General features: G+C 49.1%; 1 protein-coding gene across 1 annotated transcript in view; it reads left to right on the top strand.

Annotated features, from left to right (window-relative positions):
- Positions 1–23,986, top strand: part of RBM44 (RNA binding motif protein 44) — a 1,098,830-nt gene that overhangs the window by 602,459 nt on the left and 472,385 nt on the right. The window contains exon 9 of the mRNA XM_069615953.1: positions 7,025–7,156. Within this exon, the coding sequence (XP_069472054.1) occupies positions 7,025–7,156 (132 nt within the window). The remainder of the gene's footprint in view (positions 1–7,024; positions 7,157–23,986) is intronic.

The following is a 23,986-nucleotide window of genomic DNA, read 5'->3' as shown; positions in this document are numbered from 1 at the left end:
AACACTTTCTCACAGACAGTTCACCCTGAGCGACAACGAACGAACACCAGAGCCGGTATACCTGACATGTCCCACCACCATGGACAGGCCAGGTCAGGCAATTACGGATTACACACACCTGATTTCCATAACACTTCCCCATACTGATAAAAGTCGGAGCACGAAAACACAGCGAGGCAAACCACACCTGGAAACAGCAGTTCCAATATGGCCGTTTAGTACAAGGAGAAAGACGGCGAGACCAGAGAAAGTCGCAAGGAGGGAAGAACCTGTGACCTTTAAGGACGGTTACTTTCGTGAGCCTTGGAACGTAAGAAACCGAAAACCAGGAATTAAGGCTGATCAAACGTGCACAGTGTGTCGGAGGTACCGGGGCTCTCCTGCGTCGATAACCAAGGCGGGGAGGAGCGATTGCCGCTGAGGTACTGTCCTTGCCTCCTACAACAAAGCGGCATCAGGAAAGACAGCACAGCCAGTGAGTCTGAGAGACTGATACCAAACCAGCTTGTGTTTTGAAGGCTGCAAGCGACAACATTTTACAAGGAGTACAGTGCGTGAGGCTTTTACAGAGAGCAGCGCGCATTAAATTGGAAACCAAAAGAAGTAATTGAACTTTGTGATTGCACTTTGGGAGGCAACCCGGTATACCATACTCGGAGCAGTCTGAATGAGGCCCACGTGGGCGCTCATTCGAAGGTCTCTGTTAGGTATCCAACTGTTTCTTAGTGTGAGAAAAAGGTATACTAAGATAGAAGTGGTCATGCAATGGGTCTTGCTAAATCCTATGCACATTCGAAAGTCTTCGATAGTTTAAAGTACATTGCAATTGCAGCCCAGCTGAGGGAGTCTAATAGACCAAAAGAAAAGGATCTGAGTTAGGCTTAGAGAGATCGGGGGTGAACTGTGAGTCACCCGAGAAAGAATTATCTAAACATAGTTTAAAAGCGATCTGAGCCCGGAAGAGGGGGTTCGGGGGCAAATACCCAAATTGAATCCTGGTAAAAAGGAAAAGAATGTTTGTGTTTTTTGTGTACACCACACCCTCTGAGTCAAGAGACTTGCAAGAAGCAGAGACTTGAACACAGGAGATCCTGATTTGTGAAAATAGAACTGTGTCCTTGTGCCGCAGAAGCCTGACTTTGTGCTTTGCTCGAGTGAACCGCCTTGTCCAGTGCTGAAAACGTGGGGCAGGGAGAACAATATATATATATATATATATATATATATATATTTAGTATAGGCCCTTTTTAATTTGACAAGACTCCAATAGGACTGCATTCTTTATTATTTGATGGCCGTACCTTGCTCCCATCTGTAGATTTAGGTTAAGATAGGCGTTTATCTCACCCTTGTGAAAGTTTGATTAACACGCTTGAACTGTGGTCACATTACAAGTTTAGACTGCAGATTGGTATGGCGGGATTGGTGAGTCACTACACCCGAGTATGCTTGGGAGTTGCTGCATGGCATGACTCAGCAGACCTAGACTTCTTTAGACTGTTCTGCCTTCTTCGTTCCTGTAACACCTCAATCACTGTCACTTGATTCTCATTCCTGTAGCATGTATTTGCTATACTTTCGCAGCAACAGCACTACGCTTTACACCACTGGCCCAACCCTGCTCACACTGGAAGGTTTAGTTAAACTTGGATATAATTTCCCTTGTTCGGGCAGCCTCCTTTCAATGGGAATACAGTAGCTAATGTCATGGCTTTGTTTGATGGAAATCCCTTGCAACAGACCAGGGAAGAAGTGGGGTGGTCAGGAGAATCCCCCATGTTCATTCTCCATGCCCATCATTACAGTGTGGTTGAAGGCATCTACTAGTCCCCTTGACCACCCAATCCACACCCATGCACAGACAGGGGTCTTTGTCCCACAGTGCAAATATTTTAGGGGAAATGTATTTGGTTTTTTATTTTATTTATTTTTATTGAATTTCCAATAAGGTTTGACAGTACTTGCTAAGCATAATACACTCAGGAGTCCCGGCCCTTCGCATCATCAAATAAACACTGCCAATAACAAAAATAAAGGTAACCATTACTAGCAGTAACTTAAGCAGTCGACCGTAGAAAAAGACTGAGTCAGTTGTATCAGATCCTCAATTATGCTGACCCCCATTTCATTTAATTCCCCTCATGTGCATATGAAACCTGGTTACATATGTACATTCCTCAAGAGAGCAGGTCTATTCTATTGTTGCTCCCGCACAAATTCCTGAAATGTGGACTATATATACTCTGATTCTGCAGCATGTACCATTTTTTTACAGCTCTATCTTAGTCCCTTTCTGGTCTCTCAAAAGTGCTGAGGTTCGTGCAATAAATTGCTGTTTGACCACCGCCTTGCACGCACCCCAAATTGTCCTCCAATCCATACATTCACTCATTTTCCCGGAAGTAATCCTGTATGTTCTTCCCCATGTACATCTTATTTGCCACATCATTCAAAACCAAATCATTGAAGTGCCATGCCTTTCTCGATGCTACCCTAGTGCGCCTCCCTTCCTCACAAGCACCGGGGCATGGGCCAATAAATATCCAAGACCCACCACCACCAATGTCGCCAACAAAATCAAAGTAGTGGACGCCAAGATCATGTCTATTCTAGAGTACCCTCTGTGGACTGCCAAGAAGAACGAGTATTCCCTCTCCTTCTGATGAAACACACGCCATGTTTCAATAGGTGGGCGTATTTTTATCACAAACAACATCCATTACACAATTGAAAACACCCCCACCCCTCCGATCACCAACTGACCCTTGCAAAGTCCCACCAGCTTTCCCAATGGGGTACACAAATAGTGGTCCTGCTGTTCATTTGGGGGCATACTAATGTGAAGTTAGCTTTCAAGTAGACCGGTGAGAATCAAGCCTCTCCCCCTGATCTCTATTAAAGTATTGCCTTGTAAAATATATTCATTTCCCCAGCAGAATCGCTACTCTTTTCCTCTTTCCCCCCCAATTGTAGGATAATATTGTGATGGGTATTCCCAATGTCTCAGCCTACCTTCATCTTGTTCCAGTAGGTGTGTTTCCTGTAGAAACACATAAGATGTCCTCCTTACGCACAAAACCTGCACAGAATAGAATGACGGTTTTGGAGGGAGTTAAGACTCCGAACGTTCAGGGACACAAAACCCTTGTCAGCCATTAGGAATCTTATGCCATCCCGATTCCCCCCGCCTTATTACCATACACCTGAAAACTCTGTTGCTCAAATACTGTTGTCAATCACAAACCTCAAAGGAAAAAATTAATAAACTTTAGACCAAACGGGCCTAAACATGTAACTAAAACCTGCAACTAAAATGGTTATAGGGCACATCCTGAACCCAAGGCCCATCGGGACCCCGGTCACCCGACCTAGGGTCAACCCTGCTAACCAACAAAACTGTGCCCAACTCGATCCATGGAGTCCCCCCACAACAGTTTCCTCCAGGATCTGTCGACATCGGGCGAGCACATATGCCTCCAGCTCTTTGGAATCCCTCATATACAAATGTTGACTTATTCTGTTTTCTCCATCTTCCTGTTTGGCAAGAACAAACGCCATCTGATGCTGAATCCCCTTCATTCTTTCAACGAATTTCGCCTGCTCATGTGCTTGGTCACATAGTGTATCCACCTCTCCCAGTCTACGTTCTACTGCTCTCACATGCTTATTGAGATCTGTCACGGATTTATCTAGGGTGTAGGCCTTATCTTTCTTCTCTTCATTGATTTCTGCCAATATGAGCGATAGGTCAAATTTCCTGGCCAGTGGATCTTCTAGAGCAACTTGGGCCTGCGGGGAGTTAATCTGAGTCACTGTAAATTGTTGGTTCTTTTTAGAGGTTTCCTGGACTTGCATGAGGCTTTTAATGTCACCCGACTGGGATCCCTTCTTTATTTAGGGCATTCTAGCCATTCTGTACTGCTGGCAACCCACCTTGTAACCCAAACAAAGCAAGGCCAGATCTGGTGTCCAATGCAGTGATGAACAAACCTAGAGGTGCTTATTCAGAGTATGTCTCCTCGCACTAAATTCCACTCCAGACCATGGGAGAACAGGCATCGCTAGGACCAGAGGGGAATCGTCAGAGTCGAACTAGAGGGTCTAAGAATCATGTAGGACCAGTAGATTGTTTTAGGCATTCACTGCTAATTAAGGACATGCAGTCCGACTGAGGCAGTCACTGCTGATTTAAGGACATCCAGTCCCCCACGTGCGACTGTGTATGAAAGTACCAATTCCAAACCATTATATTAAGGGCCAGCTTCCTTGAAGCTTGTGGTCCTCAGTCATTCCCTCTTTCCCCCCTGTCTCAAACAGTCAGTTTTGTGGTTTGGGTTTCCTTGAACAATTTCCTTGGAAATCTGTAGTCTTTCTGGTCTTAGCTGGACTGATAAGGATGTTGCATTGGTCAATCTGGATGTGCAGAGTATCTGGCACCACCACCCCTAATGATTGGGTCATTGGGGTGGGTGTTGGGCATCTGACTCTTTGTCAGCTGTTGGACCCTGAGAGTAAAAGCCTTCTTTCTGCCTTCCCGTGGTGAGGGCTAGGCTGAACTGGCTAATCTTCCAAAGCTTTATCTGTTACTTTGGGGCTTGCAAACACTGCCTGGTTCAGCTAATTGGTGCAGTTTTGGAGATTCTCCTTATAACCCCTCTTCTCTCCCTTTATTTTTCCTTTTCTCTCCTTGTATTCCTTCTTTCCTTCCTTCTTCCCTTATTCTCAGTGCCTTCTTGCCTCCTCATTACTCCACCACGCAGCTCATTCCTCCACCTCAACTTTCCAGCCATGCCTCATTTTCCAAAGTGTTTCTTTTTCTTGTTCTTCCTTTCCTTTTCCCCTGTTCATCCGTGTGCTCTTTCCTTCCACCGCCTCTGTTCTTGTACTTTCCACTCCACTATTTTTTCCCTTTGTTTCTGTTCTCAACAACCTCTGTATTTTTTTTCCCACTCCTCTTGCTCTTGTCTCCACTATTTCTTACTCCATCACATTGGCTTTTTATTCTTCCTGCTGTCTACTTTTTTTCTACCCGTCCTCCACTCTCTCCTCTCTACAACAATCTGCTCCCTTCACACCACCACAACTTATTCCTTCCACACCTCTGTTTCCTTCCCTCTCTCTTCAGGTCTCTTTTCTTTCCACCACCTTCACTACACTGCTTCCCATTGCTCTCCCTCCCTCTCTCTCTCCCCTCCCCCTATGCTCCCAATTGGACTTCGTACATCTTACTCCTAATTCCTGTGCATCTAGGCATAACTTCTTCCCCTTATATTAATTTGCGTAGTCCGGGTTGGGAAGCCTAGTGGGTACATGTGAGGTTTGCTGAAGAATATATGCCGATTGGCCACCATTCCCGGAAACTAAAAATGTACCAGGTGTTTCTCCAAGCTACCACCATCTTAAATTCTTTCTCGCCAGTGCCTATGGGAGAGTTGCGGGCAGCTGGAAGTCCTATGTTTGATAAACAAGTAAGGTATCAAGTTCTCAGCCTGTCTTGGACTGCAGAAGTTTTGCAATTGGCTTGGCAGGCAGCACTCGTGAACTCTAGTCTTTTCTTGCAACGAGCACCTCATTTCCCATCATAAAGTTTGCAAAGACTTGAAGTTGCAGCTCCAGGAACAGTTTCTCCCTGGGTCTAACTTAGCAGTGTTCTCCATAGAGCAGTGGGCTTCAAAGGTTTTTGGCCTTTAACCCACTACCCCCCCCCCCCTCCCGCGAGCAAAATGTAGGCAGGCTGCTCTCGCCCCCAAAAATGCAAAATGGACAGTAAGTCCAAATGGCTATGAACAATTGCGCTGTCACCGCACCCTTCTTCCAGTATAGTGCCTGGTCTCCCCCACCTGCTCCCATCACAGTCTCTGGACTCCCTCATCGCACTCCTAGCTCAGTCCCTGGGCTCTGCCCACCCCACCACAGTCCCTGGGCTTGCCCCACCCTGCTCCCAACACAGTCCCAGGGCCAATGGCGGCTGATGAATGTTTTAAGTGGAGGGGCATTATTATTTCTCCCAGACATGCCACAGCAACCGAGCGTAGCGATGGAGCCAGAGCAAATTAAGGGGGATTCGCAGGGGTTCTCCCCTTTTGAATTGTTTTAAAATAATGTGTTTAAATGTTACATTTTAGAGCACACTTTTAAAAAAACCTGTGTAAAAAGCCAAACAGTTTGCAATTGGCTCTGGGGGGGCCTAGGGGGCAGACATGGCATTTTTTACTGGACATCTATGATAGATGCCAGGTAAAAAGATATCATCCCTGTCCCCTGGGCCTCACAGCGCCTAACACACGCACACAATTAAAGTGATTTTGTGCATTTTTTACTGGACATCTGTGTTGGATGTCCAGTAACAAAATACCATCATTGTCCCCTGGGCTCCACAGCGCCTCCGGGGGAGAGCCGATTTTGGCAGGTGGGTAGAGGTTTTGTTGAACAAAGGCATTTTTAAAATGCCTTTTGTTGTACAACCCACCCCCCACTCACCAAAAACAACTCCATGGACCAAAACACACACACACTCACACAGCGATCACTCTCATTCACACAAGCACACATCATACTCATAACACAAGCATCCATATACATAAATAAATAAAAAAAGAAATGAACATAAATATATCTTCTACCCCTGTCCTGAAGTTTCCACCCAAGCGCTGCAGCTCCTGCATCATGAACAGAACCCCCCCTCCCTCAGGAATGCGGCTGCACCCACCCGGAGGGGCGCATCCCACAGTTTGAATACCTCTGCCATAGAGGGGTATTTGCCTGTGCTGCACTGGAGATTTGGGCGAAGGGAGTTGGAGAAACAGTCAAGACTACGGGTCAACTGGGGAGCCTGGTTCCTGCACAGTATACCCCCTCCAGGGCCCACATCATGGAGCAAGTGTGATCCCTGTCCCCCATGGTTCCCCTAGCTCCATACCTTGCCTAAAACATGGTTTTGTCACTGGGAATATATACGCTCAGTATAATCTTGCATTGGACATTTGTGTGGTGGGCAAATGATCATTTGTAATTGTTTTTTCAGACGCTGCTAAAACCCAAAATGTAAATGAGGGATGGTTTGATGCCAAGGAAGAACTGACTTTAAATGAGACATGTGGAACACTCCATTTTGATCAGCTAAAAGCAGGTATACCCAAGCCAGGCTCTCAAGGAGGTAAGGTATTGAGACTTATTCTGGCCTTTACAAACCACATGCATCATCTCAGTATGTTAGTGTCTGTATATTGTCCTTTCAGTAAGTAGCTGCTTTTGTTACCGTTACAACGCCCTGGATGATTTGACATTGCCTTGTTAATCAACTTCTAAAGGACTTCTTTCTTTTTCTTTTTTTTTTTTACCAAACTCTGAGCGTTTTTAAGGGAACACTATGGAAAGAATAATCTCACTACGATATCACCCATTAAGAAGGAACCTCTGTATAAAATCTTTCCCCAAAACAAGCTCCAATAATATACTGAAAGTTCATATTCAGTTTTTACAATCTATAATGTTCTGAGACACATTTTCAGCCACATCTCTTTCCACCTTTTGCTAGAGCACTGGGAGAGGAAGGGGAAGGATAAGTCACAGAATAGGAAAAGGATGACATTCATTTTACATTTCTAGAGACAAACTCTGAGATATTTAGAGACCAGGACAAAGAAAATGGCATTTCCCAACATTAGGAAAGCAGACTCTCCATTTGCCCCCCTCCCCCCCAAACCAGCTAGATTTGATTTCACCTGACCAATAGCTTCCCACCATATTCTGGACACCAGATTAACCTACCCTTCAACCTGGTAAACTCAATACTGTCCTTGGAGGAAACCACATGCCCTCCTTTCCGTTTCAGCGATGTCTCCCCAGTCCCTCATGTCTTAATGGCATGCTGTCACGCTTATCCACCATCTCTGTAAAAAGCTAGGGTGTTTAATCCCCAAACTCCCATTATGGATAACATACTGCTGACTGGGATGAGGAAGAGGCAGGGAGCTCAGTATCCACTTCCACCAAGTCACTTAGAAACCAGTTACAAAACAACGGACACAAAGAAGAGTGACCGACTAATAATGATTACAAGGACTGGGCAGCAAACGCCATGGTCTAGGTGTTGGGACATAAGTAAGCAGACTGGGAAGTTTGAATATGGGCTGGTCGCAGCTGACAGGAGGCAGGAGAGAGGAAAGCTGTGGACACAATCGCTTTGTTAACCGTAAACTTGCTGAGCACCGCTATGAAGGCAAGAGTGTTGTGGCAGAGGTCGGAGAGGCAGACCCAACGGAGAAGTGAAGGTGCGAATGGTCCACTGCTTAGAGAGCGAAAGCTGTGGAAACCTTGCATCACGCAAACCAACACCACGGGATTGCAGCGCTGGAGGAGGCGGACGTGAGAGAAGTACAGCAAGGCGGAGAGGAATGAAGAGGCACAACAGCCGGTAAGCCCTGGGAAGAAAGTAGGGTTACCGGATTGTCAGCGAACAAAGGTTCCTGTGTAGCAACAACAAAAATAGCTAGTGAACCTGAAAGAGACGGATGGGTTAACGAGTGGTTAAATAAAGGGTAACGCTTCTTAAGAAAGCTACGATCGGAAAGCAACTAAATCATTAAAGAAACCATAGGATTTAGTATGCAAGTTGTTAATTATTAACCCGCAATTGGGGGAGGAAAGAGTAACCCATATAATAAACCTGGCAGCCCTCTACACTAAGTGGAGGTTGTGATAGAAAAGTGTTCCATAAAACAAAGTCCTGGAACATAAACCCACCAGGTGAAGTTACATATTTCAGTAATTGTTGGGAACCTGAGGGCGTCCTCACTTCATTTTCCCCAACATCCTCTGCTCAGGTGGTCAGGGAAAGGCCATTGGTTTTGGATCCCTACCCTGGGGGTGTAGATGCGAGGGAGGATCACCTGGCTAGGTGAGACTTGGAGAGTGGTAAGGGGATGTCCTTGGGTGAGACACAGTATCCCCCATTTTCATTCCATGATGAACCCTCAGTCCCAGCCGCTGTTATGGAATATTGCTACTCTTTTGCCTCTGGTTGGGATAACCCCAGAAAACATTATCAATATAAAAATACTAGGGACAGGGAGAAGAAGAGGAGGTCCACCTACGAGACATGGTATCCCCCTTTTCCTTGTGAGAGCCAACATCGCCTCCCCCCTGCCTTTATAGGCTGTTGCAAACCATTTTCCCTAATTTCCCCTCATTCAAACTATTATAGCACTGGAACGAGGATGAGGAGACTAGAAGTAGTCCAGAGTAACATTTCATTTCACCCCTCTAGTGCTGAGACGAGGCAGAGCCATGCAGACTGTTGTATGGGTCAGGCCTGTCCAAAGTGCTGCACTAATTATGGTCAGGCAATTGGGCTTAAGGACTCACACCTGCAACCTGTCGCATGTGAACTGAATAACTTCAGCCCTTTAAGATGAGTAGAAATTACCCTGGAGATGCAGAAGTTATTCAACATCAATCATTAGAATGACTCAAATAGTTGGTAAAAAGGAATACTGTTTTATTTGCAATTATTAAAACAGGGAGCATAATGAACATCAATGAATTTGCTTGATCCTCTTACTCAACGAAATTCATAAAAAAAATGGACTTTTATATTCAAAACTTGTCATCATTGATGTTGACCTGCATCACTACTAACGTCATCCTACGTGGCAAACTACAGAACCTATTTCTGACTATTATAGGCTCAGAGTGAACATCTACATATGCAATATATACTAGTATGGGATAGTAAGTGAAAGTGATAGGTTTCTTAACATCAGGTGGCACAACTAAGCCCTTCCCTCAAAAAGACCACTATGAACGTCGCTAAATAGACGACGTCCCGTTGGCTATACAAACTATAGGACCCTTTAATTACGTGGTCCCCTACAATTGGTTGGCACTCTAACCTTTGTCAGTACTTTTCCACCTACGTCTAGTAGCACTCGGATTGGACTTCCAGGTGCTGGGGAGCTCGTCTTTCTCCAGCTTCCCACTAAAAAGCATCTCAATCTATGATCACCTCAGTGGTCAGCGTAGTCATTTAGGCTTTGAAGCTCGGCCTTGAGTTTGTTCTGTAATGTGGAGAATCAGGGGAGTGAAGGCACGCTCTGCCCTCATGCGTAGGTGTGAAAATGTTGCTCGTCCAACTTCATCCTTCCACGTGACTGTAGACCATGATTTCAAGCTCTTGCTGTCTTTAAAATACTATTTTTTAATAGATCTCTGACGTCTTTCGTCTGTTGTTCATGCCTTCTGAACAGGAGCTGTTCTTTCACACGATTACTGCGTCTGCTTGCATTTTTTGTATCTGTACACGTGTAAACTGAATTTCTCCAGCATGGGGTCTGGCATGGATTCACATGCTCATGAATATTCCCCGTCGTCAGGCTGGGAATCCTCGGTAAAGAAAAAACCAGTATCAGTTTCGTTTCTGATCTGTCTTTCGTAGTAATAACCAATCACTGGTCTCTGCGTCATACTGACCACAGCCAATGACTGCCCTCTACCTAAGCACCGCCTCTGGCAGCCATCTTCAGATTTTTACCGCACGTTCATGTGTTGGGATCCTCGTGCTATTGCTCTCGAGCGTTAGTGCTATTTTTTCGCGCTTTTTCACAAAAACTTCGATTCTTTCGGTCAAAAGAGCCTCAAGCTCCACCGATCCTACATCCGATCAACGGGGACCCGTGTCGGATTCATCTGTGCCCCTCAAGGGTGAAGATTTCGTCGAGCTACACTTCGGAGGACTCCAGAAGCTTCTCAGGCCCGGTCTCGGAGATGGCCCAGGAGAAGGGAAGCTCGACGCCCGGAAAGCTGTTCAGGGCCTGCCCTGGATGCCAGCTGCAGAACGTCTTCAAGGAGGACGAACACTCTTTCTGCCTTTACTGCCTTCATGGGGACAAGACGCACGTGGAGAAGGACTGTGCGTTTTGCGGCAACATGTCGGAACGGACCATGAAGGACCGCCATCAACGTCTCGCCAGCTGGCTGGAGGGTAAGAGCCCGTCTGGCGAGAAGAAGAAGAAATCTGAGCGGTCTTCTAAGACCTTTGAGGGCGCCCCGGCGACGGGGGCCCAACATAAGGCCAAGCACCGCGAGTCCGCTGGCACCGGGAGCGCCGAACGGTCGGGCTCTACGGGCGCCAGGCAGGGCGCACCCTCCCCGGCACCATCAACCACGAGCCAACGCTCTGGGTCGGGTAAGAGGAAGGCCGAGCACCCGGCGAAGCTCCTGGAGAGACCCCGGTCGAGCTCTAAGGCAGAGGAGGAGCGTGGCAGTGCCCCCTCCCTCAAGGATAAGGCGGTGAGCGCACCTAAGGTGGTGAAGGCCTTGATCCATTCGACCAAGCCCTCTATCGAAACGGTCGCGGCGGCCCTGGCCCAGCCTGTGGAGGCTGCACCAGTGGTGGCGGCCTTGGGGCCCAGAATCTCCCTGCCTCCTCGGAGGGAGTCTTCTTTCGTGCCCATCGATAGGACCCCCGTGAAACCCTCCGTGGGGAAGAAGGGGGGGCAGGGCGTCGTCGTAGATTCGGCCTCAACCTCAGAAGAGGAACTGATCGAGGTCTTAAGCCACGGCCTAGGCGTGGAACAAGACCAGCCCGTCGGAATGGGCCCCGACGCAGGTGACGACGACGACATCGTCGAGGATACCGACGGGGCCCCTGCTCGCCCGTCGGATTTCCCTCTGCCAGCGCCGCAAGACAACTCAGCGGCCATTTTGTTGGCTATACAGTCCTTATGCTCCGAGATAAGGACGAGACTACCGTTACCGACGGAGGAACCTCTCCCGTCGGGGGATCCAGAACCGGGACCTTCTGGTGTTCCCCCTACCAAGAAAAGAAGGATCCATCCACCGCCTCCTTTTCAACCGTCGCGCCCCGTCCAGCCCTCCTCCCCGTCCACCCGAGGGGATGATACGGGGACTGACACGGCAGCGACGGGTACGGACGACGAGGCATACGACGAGGATTTTCCGTCGTCGCCTCCCACCAGGGCTTCTCCGCCCGACGAGATTGGATCGTTCCACTCAATGATCGCCAGGGCATCCGAGCTTTTCCAACTCTGCCCTGAGGAGAAGAAAAAGGAAGGCTTCCTTTACCAACGGCGCGAGACCAAGAGGAAGACGGTCCTCGCAGTGCCTCTGTTGGACGACATTTGGGATGAGGGCCTTTCCCTCCTCAAGAACCCTTCCACGACGCCAGCGAAAAGAGACCGGTACGAGAAAAAGTACCGGGTCCCGGACTCGGCCCCCCTATGCCTCCGGGCGCAGCCTACCCCGGACTCCGTCGTCTCCGCGGCAGCCAGGAAGAAAGCGGGGGGGGGGTGCGGCCTCCACGTCGACTTCCCCGCCGGACGGCGAGGGAAAGAAATTGGATGCCATGGGACGCAGAGTCATCTCGTCGGCGGCGACGCTACGACAGGGAACTCTGGTACAAGATAGCTCCCCTGCTGGATTTTCTGCCGGACGACAAGAGGGCGGAGGCCCTTGAGATCCTGCAGGAAGGTGAGGTGGCCTCGGACCACGCCATCACCGTGGCGACGGACATCGCCGACACTGGGTTCCGCCAGATGGGCAACGGCGTTTGCCTTCGACGTCGCGGATGGCTCAAGGCTACGGACTTTCGGCAGGACGTCCAGACCAGGGTCCTGGACATGCCCTTCGACGGGAACAACCTGTTTGGGAAGACAGTGGACGATTCCCTTCAGGCCATCAAGGCGGATACTGAGACGGCCCGGGCCCTTGGAGTACTGCAGCAACGGCGGACGCCCTTTCGGAGCGGCGGAGGCAAGGGCGCCTCCAAAGGTTCCGGCGGCGGTTTCGCTTCCTACCGTCAAGCGGCCCGCTCGTCGTCGCAAGAGGCCTACAGAGGACGAGGCAAGTCTGGCGGACCCCGCCGTCGTCGCCAAGGAGGCCAAGGCGGCAAGGCCGCGTCCAAGCAGGATTGAACCGGCCGTGGGGTCGGGCCCCCACCGAAGCACCCCGGTGGGAGGCCGGCTGGCGGGCTTCGTCAGCGTGTGGGAGTCCATCTCCACCGACCGTTGGGTGCTGGACGCCCTGGCCCGGGCCACGCGCTCGAGTTTCAAAGAAGGTGCCCGCGCGTCCCCCCCGTGGCCAGGAAAGAACTTCACGTCCCTCAACTTCTCCTGGAGGTAAAGGCGATGCTCAGAAAGGGCGCCATCGAACTCGTCCCAAAGAGGCTTCGGGGCTCCGGAGTCTACTCGCGTTACTTCCTCGTGAAGAAGAAGACGGGAGGATGGCGCCCCATCCTGGACCTGCGACGCCTGAACAAGTTCAAAGCCCTTCCCTTCGGACTGCGGTCGGCACCCAGGGTTTTCACCAAGTGCCTCGCACCGGTGGCGGCGCAGCTGCGCCGCGAGGGGATTCACGTCTACCCCTACCTGGACGACTGGCTCATCCGCGCCAAGACGAGGGAGCTCGCCGTGGTCCACACGGCAAGGACCGTCCAACTCCTCACGGACCTGGGATTCTCCGTGAACTACGCCAAATCCCACCTGGTGCCCGCGCAAGTCGCACTGTTTCTGGGAGCGAGGCTCGACACAGTGTCCCTTCTGGCCTCCCCGTCGGAGGAGAGGACCAGGACCATCTTGGGCAAGGTGCAACGGATGTTGGTGGCCGACGCGGCCAAGGTGAGGTCCATCAAGTCCCTCCTCGGGATGATGTCTTCCTGCATCTACCTCATTCCCATGTGCAGGCTCCGGATGCGCCCGTTGCAAGAGTTCCTGGATGCGCGCTGGATCCAGACGACGGGCAGCTTCGAGGAAAGGATCAAGCTCGACGAGAGTTTCCGACGAGCGATACGGTGGTGGGGCACCCGCGCGCATCTGACGGCGGGCATGGACTTCCAGACCCCAGCCCACCAGGTGACTGTGACCACGGATGCCTCCCTAGAAGGGTGGGGAGCGCACACCGAAAGTCTGCACGCAAGGGGACTCTGGCTCCCGACGGAGAAGTCCCTGCATATCAACGTCCTGGAGCTCCGTGCAGTGTTTTGGGCCCTCAGGTCCTTCCTTCCGTCCCTCAAGGGCAAGGTGGTGAGGATCTTCACCGACAACACCACCACCATGTTTTACATCAGGAAACAGGGCGGAACCAGGTCCCCAGCGCTGTCCAAGGAGGCGCAGGACCTGTGGCATTGGGCCGTCGCCCAAGGGATTCTTCTGGTGCCGTTTCATCTGGCAGGGATAAAAAACACCATCGCCGACTCACTCAGCAGGGAGCTGCGCTCGTGCCACGAGTGGGAACTACGGCAGGATCTGGTGGATCGCCTCTTCCGACGGTGGGGCACACCCCAGATCGACCTGTTCGCGACGGCGACGAACACCAAGTGCCGGAGGTTCGCCAGCAGGTTTCCCCAGACGAGGAGCATGGGCGATGCTTTCTCGTTCCCCTGGGAGGGCCTGTTCCTCTACGCGTTCCCTCCCTTGCCTCTGCTAATCCGGCTCGTCAACCAGCTCAAGAGGTCACGGTGCAGGATGATCCTCCTCGCACCTGCGTGGCCGAGGCAGATATGGTTCCCGGACCTTCTGGACTTGTCGGCGTCCCCGCCAATCAAGCTGCCGGCGGACGCGGATCTACTCTCCAGGGAAGGAGGCGCCATCCTCCACCACGACCCGAAGTCGCTGAACTTGCAGGCCTGGCTCCTGCAGCGCTAGAGTTTGGAGGATACGACATACCGGCCGATTGCAGAGAGGTTCTTGCAAAGGCCAGGGCGTCCTCGACTCTTAAATGCTACGGACACAAATGGAAGAGGTTCTCTGTCTGGTGCCACGCACAGAAGATTAACCCTCTACGGATTACGGCTCCCCAAGTGCTGCCGTACCTGCTGACGCTGGCCAAAGCTGGTCTGGCACACGCGTCCATCAAGATTCATCTTGCTGCGATCTCCCGATACACCAGAACCACGGGCCGGACGTCCTTGTGGTCTCATCGTCTGGTGAAAGAGTTCATGAAGGGACTGTTCAGATCGTTCCCGCCGGTGAAGGCTCCGGCCCCGGCGTGGGAGCTCAACGTGGTGCTGACCAAACTCATGGGACCTCCGTTCGAGCCTCTGCACTCGGCCCCGTTGAAGTTTCTATCGTGGAAAACAGCTTTTCTCGTGGCCATCACCTCCGCACGACGAGTGGGAGAGATCCAGGCCCTTTCCTGCAAGGCCCCGTACTTGACTTTCCACGACACGAGGGTAGTGCTCAGGACGCACCCCTCCTTCATGCCCAAGGTACCGTCGGACTTTCATCTCAACGAACCCTTGGTGTTACCTGTGTTCTTCCCGTCGCCTTCGTCGCCGGCTGAGAGGACTTTGCACTCGCTGGATGTAGCTAGAGCGCTGAAGTTCTACGTGGACCGCACGAAAGGTTTTCGGAAGACGTCACAACTCTTTGTGAACTTTGGACCTGTCAATCAGGGGAAGGCTCTCTCGAAGGCTTCCATCTCCAGATGGCTCTCCGGCTGTATCATGTACTGTCACCGGTTGGCAAACCGACCGCTGCCTGGCCGTCCGAGAGCCCATTCCACCAGAGCGATCGCAGCTACCACGGCGTTCCTATCTGGTGTGCCCCTGCTGGACATATGCAGGGCTGCTACGTGGAGGTCGACGCACACCTTCACGAAATTCTACTGTGTCGACCGGGATTCCAGGGAGGAGTCCAGGGTCGGCCAAGCAGTGCTGCGCAACCTGTTCGCCTGAGGTGAGCCTGGTGAGGAGGTAAGATGCTTAATGTTGAGTTGATGTGATGCTTAATGTTGAGCCTTCTCCACCTCCCGTGGTTGTGCATGTGTGTACTGCTATGTATTCTTTATTCATGAGCATGTGAATCCATGCCAGACCCCATGCTGGAGAAGGAACAAGTTACTTACCTGTAACTGTTGTTCTCCAGCATGGGTCTGGCATGGATTCACATGCGAACCCTCCCGCCTACCCCTCTGCGGCTCTTCACTTGGTCATACTGCCACTTCACGTGCTTCCAAATCTGAAGATGGCTGCCAGAGGCGGTGCTTAGGTAGAGGGCAGTCATTGGCTGTGGTCAGTATGACGCAGAGACCAGTGATTGGTTATTACTACGAAAGACAGATCAGAAACGAAACTGATACTGGTTTTTTCTTTACCGAGGATTCCCAGCCTGACGACGGGGAATATTCATGAGCATGTGAATCCATGCCAGACCCATGCTGGAGAACAACAGTTACAGGTAAGTAACTTGTTCCTTCTTCATCCGTTTTATGTCATAAGCTTCTTCACCTTGATACTTTCTTGATGTCTTATAGAATAACGGAATTCTCTAGTCTCTGCATCTGTTCTAGTCACGTCAACTCTTCTGTGTGACAGTACCATTCGTCTTGACCATTCATTTGTTCTGCTTCTTCCGGGAATTCATTCAAACGGCCATCATATTTTCTTCTATGCAGGTACAGTTTTCTCAATGGGAACCTTTCTTACAGGATTCTCTTAGGTATCTGTATTTTCACTGGTACCGCACGTCTCACATCCTGGCTCCCAACATATAGGCAATATAGGTGAGGTGGAGATACTTGGCTCCTCCTCTACACTCCCCCTCTGGGCGATTTATCGACCACTCTCTCATCGTCCCTCACATCCGGACATCTTGGTCTGAAGAAAAGCTTCTTTGGGATCCATATCTTTGACTCCCTTCAAGCATCCTGCTATTTGCACGTGCCCATCCTTCTTCCACGTCATAATACTCCGCTGTCCATTTGGACTGCAATATATCCATCTTCCCACATACTACTTATGATTCTTTGGATACAGGAACTTTGTTCCTTCAGGTGCATGGATACTGGCCTTCACGAAGACTCTGATTTCTTCGTCTGTTAAGTCGTTGGCTTTCCATCCTGGTTCAACATCGCTCATGATTTTTATACCTATGGCTTTCTTGGCTGTCTTTTTGCATTGGGAGATTATTATCTTGATCACACAGAATACAAGCAACATCATTAGTATCAGGGCACCAAGGAATTTAATGTCTGCCATCCATTGTGGAACCCAAGAGAAGAGCGATCCAAACCAACTGTCATCAATAATGTCTTCTGCTTCATCGATCATCTGGCCATGAAGTTTCGTCAGCATACCTATGACCTCTGTTAAGGTTCCATTCTCGTCATCATGAGAAGGTATGAATGTGCAACATGATTCTCCGATTTTTTTCACAAACACCCCCATCCATAGCTGTGATCATATCTACGACGTATCTGATCTGAAGAGTCATCAGTCATATGGCTCTCAATTCTTCTCTGATAGCATTGATTCCCTTTATGGTAGTGTTGATTGTCTGTAGCAATTCCCATCTCGTAATCTGTAGCCATTTAGCCCAGGTAATGGAACCACGCGGGTCAGGTTCCATTACCTGGGCTTGCCCAACCTCCCATGCTGCAGCCATCACAACCAGTTTAAGTGGTTCTTCCAGGTGCAGTGCCACTGGCCCCGCCCAAATGCTTTACCGGCGACCCCAATAAGTACGCTATAGACATGAACCAATGTCGCCTCAATTTTTTGTGCTGGCCTGGGGCTCTTCCTAATGATCACGCCTGAGTCACCTTTGTACTCACATATTTAGGAGGTAGCGCAGCCGACGATACCATTAGTAAACCAGGATGATCCACTACTCTGAGACTTTGGGGAATTTCAGCAGGAGATGGAAAAATTGTTTGCTAGGCATACTCCAGGACAAGCTCTGGACAATGAACTATTGTCACTCAGGCAGGGAAATCAAGACCTGCTGACCTACATCGCAACATTTAATCGTCTCGTAGCACAGACAAACTGACCAGAAGAAAAGAGGACCACACTCTTTTATCGAAGATTGCATGGGGACTTAAGGATGTTCTAGCCCAAGTGGCCAATCCCCCCATGGTTGTGCGGAATAAATCAACCTGACTGTGCAGGTCGACCATAGGTTGCAGAATCGAAAAATGGATCGCACAAGAGATGATGGGAGATCGGTTTATATGCGACCCTGGGACAACCAAACCAAAACCCATGAACAAACTGAACCAATGTAGATTGGTGGATTACGGAGTCCTATCACTAAGGCGAAAGAGAGAAAAGAACGCAACAGCAGCTTTGTTTATACTGCGGGAGCAGGACATTTCCTCTGAGAAAGCCTGGTAAAACCCCCCCAAGAAATTAGTTGGCGCAACGGACAATGGCAACGATGAAAAGGAACAAAATCCGGAAAACTCCAACGCCTGACAAGCTTAGGGGTCCACTTGTCGAGCGAAAAGAAGGAATCTGTACAGACCTCACATCTTGTCATCCCGGTACTTTTGGTCAACCACCGACAAAGGTGCATGCCTTGGAGGCATATATTGATAGCGGAGTGGTGGGAAATTATATTGATCAAGATCTGGCTGCACGAATGGGCCTTCCTATCCGGCAAAAGCTGAAATAGGAAAATGTCACAGCAGTGGATGGTTCTCAGTTGTCATCCGGCCCAGTGACGCAACATATCGAAAAAAGTCATGCTGATGTGTCAGGATGGTCATCAAGAAGACATCTCCTTCGATCTCATCGGTGCTCCTCAGCTCCAGATTATATCAGGAATGCCTTGGCTGGAAACACACAACCCTATGATCGACTGGCAAAAATGAGTTCTGACCTTCCCTCAAGAGTGTGCTAACATCTGCTACAACAAAAATGTGAGAAACCTGAAACCAACAACAAAAACTATTCTGGGACTCTCTGGTTCCCTACCCCCTGAATATTTAGATTACCAGGATGTTTTCCAGAAGGAGCAAGCAAACACCCTGCCTCCACACAGGCCTTATGATGCCAAATCGATCTCTTATCCTGATCCCAAATTCCCTGCAGTCGAATATACGCTCTAATGAAGCAGGAAAACCAGCATCTAAAATCTTACCTGGATCAGTATCTAGCTAACGGCTTTATCCGCTCGTCTAAGTCCCCTGCCTCCTCGGCTCTCTTTTTTTGTACCAAGAAAGAGGGCGATTTAAGAACTTGTATTGACTATAGAGCCCTTAACCAAATCACAGTAAAAAACAGATACCCCCCTGCCACTTATCCCGGAGCTTCTAGATCAGTTAAAGAATGCTCAAATTTACACAAAACTGGACCTACGAGGAGCCGATCACCTTGTAAGAATTAAAAAAGGGGACAAATGGAAGACAGCGTTCCGAAACAAATATGGGCTTTTCGAGTACCAGGTAATGCCTTTTGGTTAATGTAATGCCCCGGCAGAGTTTCAATTCTTTATGAACGTGTGCTTCATGAATTATTGGACGTTTGCACACTTGTCTACATAAATGACATTCTTATTTACTCGGCTTCCAAGGAGGACCACGTCGGCCAAGTAAGAGCAGTTTTGGAAAAACTTTGACAGCATTGGCTGTTTGCCAAATTAGAAAAGTGTTTCTTCCATCTAACAGGAGTTGAATTCTTGGGCTTCATGCTCACACCACGAGGGGTACACAAAGACACTCGCAACGTGGATGCTATCTTGCAATGGCCATCACCAACATCCACAAAAGGAGTACAGTGTGTGCTCGGATACGTCAACTTTTATCGTCGGTTTATTCCAAGGTTTTTGCAGATCGTTCATCCAATTACCTCCCTGCTGAGAAAAAATAACAAATTATTCTGGTCTCCTGAAGCAGAGAATGCCTTCCAGGAGCTGAAACTTGCTTTCACCACAACATCAGTTCTTCGACATCCTCGACCATATCTGCCATACGTGGTCGAAACAGATGCTTCCAATGTAGCCATGGGAGCGGTATTATCACAGAAGGACCCCGACACAGGACAATTGCATTCCATAGCATTTTGATCCCGTAAGTTTTCTGTACCAGAGTTGAACTATGCGATCACTGACAAAGAATTGTTTGCGATTAAGCCTGCCTTCAAAACGTGGAGACACTATCTTCTGTGGGCAAGACGCACGGTAGCAGTCATCATGGATCACCGCAATTTACAATACTTGAAGACTGCCAAGGCCCAATCCTCTCACCACCTTCGCTGGGCTCTTCTTTGCGGAATATGATTTTATCATCACTTACAGACCCGGAGTACGCAATGGGAAAGCAGATGCTCTGTAACTCATGAGTGAGGACATAGAAGCTTTCACCACGTCTGAGCCTGTGGCCATCATTCCTGAAGAACGAATCCCAAACCAAATCGCTGCAACCACCTATTTGGATGACTTGAAAACCGATCCCCAATCTCGGATGGACCAAGCAACACAACAGGAGTGGCTAGCCAGAGGAGAACAATACACCATTGAAAAGTATCTACCTTATTTTCAATGGAGTCTGTACATTCAGGACAAGGCCAGACAAGACCAGATAATGGCAAACTATCCTGATTCACTAGTGGAAGGACACCCAGGGATTGCCAAGACTCAAGCTAAAATACAAAAGGGCTATTGGTGGCCGACCTGGAGAAAAGACATTGCCTAGTTCATTGCAATCTGTGGTGTCTGCGCGCAACACAAATCGCAGAAGTTAAGTCCAGCCGGTTACTGCGTCCTTTAACTGTACCACCAGCACCGTGACATACGTTGTCAATGGACTTAATCACTGATCTTCCTCCCTGCAATGGATTTAACAACATCCTGGTTATTGTGGATTTATTCTCCAAAATGGCCCATTTTATTCCATAAAAGGGAATTCCCACTGCTTCCGTCCTTGCTACAGTGTTTTTGGGACAAATTGTCAAGTTACACGGATTCCCATCAGTATTAATCTCAGATTGCGGAACACAATTTGTCTCAGCACTCTTGAGGAGGTGCTGCAAAATCGCCAAAATTGATCTCCGGTTATCCACTAGTCGTCATCGTCAAACTGATGGTCAAACCGAACGGACCAACGAAACCCTGGAGCAATACTTAAGGTTTATGTTGCAACAAACTGAGGAGTCCTGGAAAAACATCCTTTGGTTAACCGAATTCACCTAAAACAATTCCATTCACACTAGCAGCAGACAGACCCCATTCTACACAGTGCACTGTCAACCTCCTCGAACGTCCACTTTTCATTCACTTGACAAATTGGAAATGCCAGCAGTTACATCCTTGCATAAAACCATCACTCGAACCCTTAAAGAAGCAGCCGAAAATCTGCCCAGAGCCAAAGAACAAAAGAAAATTGTGTGCAGATTGACACCGAAGGGAGGCCCCACATTATCAGGTCAGAGACAAAGTTTGGTTGGCATCCGAAAACATTCCCTTGAAAGGCCCATGAGCCTTCCGTCCCAGGTACCTGGGACCTTATCCCATCAAGGCCATTATAAACCCGGCTGCCGTGAAATTGGATTTACCACCTAATATTCGGATCCACCCGGTATTCAATGTTTCTCTCATGAAACCAGGTACTCGGGATTGAAGCACCACCCAAGCCCGACATCCTAGAAGGAGAACCGGAATACGAGGTAAAGGCTATTCTGGATTCCAAGATAGTGCGATCTAAATTGTACTACTTTATAGACTGGAAAGGTTATGAACCTCAAGACCGTACATGGGAACCTAGTGAGTTCATCCATGCTTCACAACTAATCAGACAATTCCATCGCAACAACCCAAGACAGGACCAGGAGGAAGAGCAACCATGAGAGGGGCCTTTAGGTGGAGTGCTGTCATGGCCACTGGCCAGGAACCACAGACCAGGAACCACAGACCCCACAATATAGAGGGTCCAATTGGATCCACTCCTGGCTCCTTTGGCGCCAGGCTCATGAATAAGTGTGTATTGCACACTTTTATTTTTTTGCAAGGTGCTCGTTTCCCCTGCAGGGGCCTCAACGTGCATCCAGTTCGGGCGTGGCCTTGAGAGAGAGCTGGGATGCACGTGCAGCATCCTCTACGAGTGGCAGGGTGGGGCCATGAGTCAGAGCTAATGGGCGTGGCTGGAGCCAGACTAAGCCTGCCCCGCCCGCATGCAAGCGCTTCGCATTAATCTGCTTATGGCAGCGTAACGCTCACCGCCGCCTGAGCGCATCCTTACCTATTTCAGCAACCGCAGCCGGAGCGCATCCTTACCTGTTTCCAGCTACCGCTGCCTGAGCTCAGCCACAGCACTTACCCTGGATCCAGTTTACGGCCAGCATCATCGCGCACCCAGGCAACCATCATCTGTCGGCAGACCTCCGGATAGCAGCACTCCAGTCCGACGTCGCCACAGACGGTACCTCCAAGAGAAAAAGGCAAAGACAAGGTTAGAAACCGCTAAGATATTACTCTTAAGGTCGCGCTTAGACAATTCCTTGTGCTTGACCTTAAACTAATACTTACCATCTGTTGGAACATCGTGGACTCCATTCTCTTCCCTTTTGGCCTCGCATTTGCACGGCAACTACTCTTGGGCCACATATCACCTATTGGGAGAAAGCAAAGGAAAGACATTATAAAAGGATACGGACAATAATCAAGGAAAGCCATTATAAAAGGATACGGATAATAATTAGGAAAGCCATTATTATATGGATAATTACCTTTAGGAGTGGTTCAGCCACAGTCGGTCTGGGCTGCCACGCAGATGGACCAGTGAAGGAACTTAGTCCATCAAAAATGCCCCTGCAGTGAGAAGCAGGACGGAGAGCTTGCCATCATCAATAAACAGGCAAGACTATATGGGTCGGTGCATGCTCACCACATTCTGGGGAGAAGGGTTCCTGGGACACAGCAGTCAAATCGCAGCATTCTCACGACCTCTCATATCCTCGCAGGGGCTGTGCCAACAACCAGAGCAGTACACAGCACACGAACAGGGGAAGAAGCCTGACCAAGGGAAGCCATTTCCAGGGAGGGCTGCAACCGTGCCCCAACATCCCTGCAGTGACCAGGTGAGCATAACATAAAAGGACCATTAAAGCGGGGATCGTCCCACTTCTTCCTTGTATGGTTGCGAATTAAGATTGCATCTCCGGGGAACAATTTAGCTACACATAGTTATTTAGGTCCACTTGTTGAAGCATCTCATTCTGTGTTCTGCACTGCCCCCACGCCCTCTTCGCCATAGCTGAACTGAAATGACAGATATTTGAGGTCATACATGTAAGATAATCACGTAAATCCATTCCTAACAGTTCTGACGTTGGCTGGGCATGACTTCTAACTCTGGATGGTGGCATGAGGGGTTTCCTCATTAGTCTCCCTGTCACTATTTCGTGGGGGGTGAGATGGTGGTCTGAACCTGGTTGGTTCCTCAATGCATATAATGCCAGTGGTGGGCAATGCAAACCACCCTTTCTTCAAGGTAAGCTTCAACTTGGCTATTCTTTCTTTAAGCAAGCCGTTGAACCTCTCACAAATCCCATTTCCTTGTGGATGTTAAGCCGAAGAAAACGTGTGCTTTATAACAAGCAACAAGCCAGTCTGTTCAAAAGTCTTATTCACAAAATGAGGACCATTGTCTGATCTCAATACTTCACATATTCCCCATCTAGGAAATGCTTCTTGCACTGAGAATTTTGCTGCGCAGGCAGAGTCTGGATGTGTATATGGACCAGCTTCAATCCATCGTGAAAAGGGACAGACTACTACAATCGAGTATCTATACCCATTACATACTTGCAGCATGTCGACATAATCGATATGCAAATGATGAAAAGGGCCAGTAGGTCTCTGAATAACTCCCCTAACTATGCGCAGTGTGTGTCCAGCAGTGAACTTTTGGCAAACCATGCAATTCACTAAATATAATGCAACGTGTTCTAACAAATTTGGTACAAGCCAATCCTCTGCAATAGTGAAGCAGGGTTTTTTTCTAGTTGTGTGTGAAGGGTAGTGTAGCTGTTCCAGCGCTACCCTTAATAAGGCTACAGCCATCACCGGTTTACCAGTGCTGTCTTGCCTCTTCGCGTCCACAAATCCTTCTTATCTTGAGATGCTTCTACCTGAATCTCTATTGTGTCTTTGAAATATTACTATATGGGTCAGACACACTCACAAGCGCCACCATGTTTTCATTCACATTAGGCGTATCAAAAGACATTAGATCTTCTAAACATTCAGCTCTC

This window comes from Ambystoma mexicanum, chromosome 9 (assembly GCF_040938575.1).
Source record: "Ambystoma mexicanum isolate Mex_15411 chromosome 9, UKY_AmexF1_1, whole genome shotgun sequence".
NCBI classification, from domain to species: domain Eukaryota; kingdom Metazoa; phylum Chordata; class Amphibia; order Caudata; family Ambystomatidae; genus Ambystoma; species Ambystoma mexicanum.
This window is presented reverse-complemented; position numbering and strand designations above follow the sequence as displayed.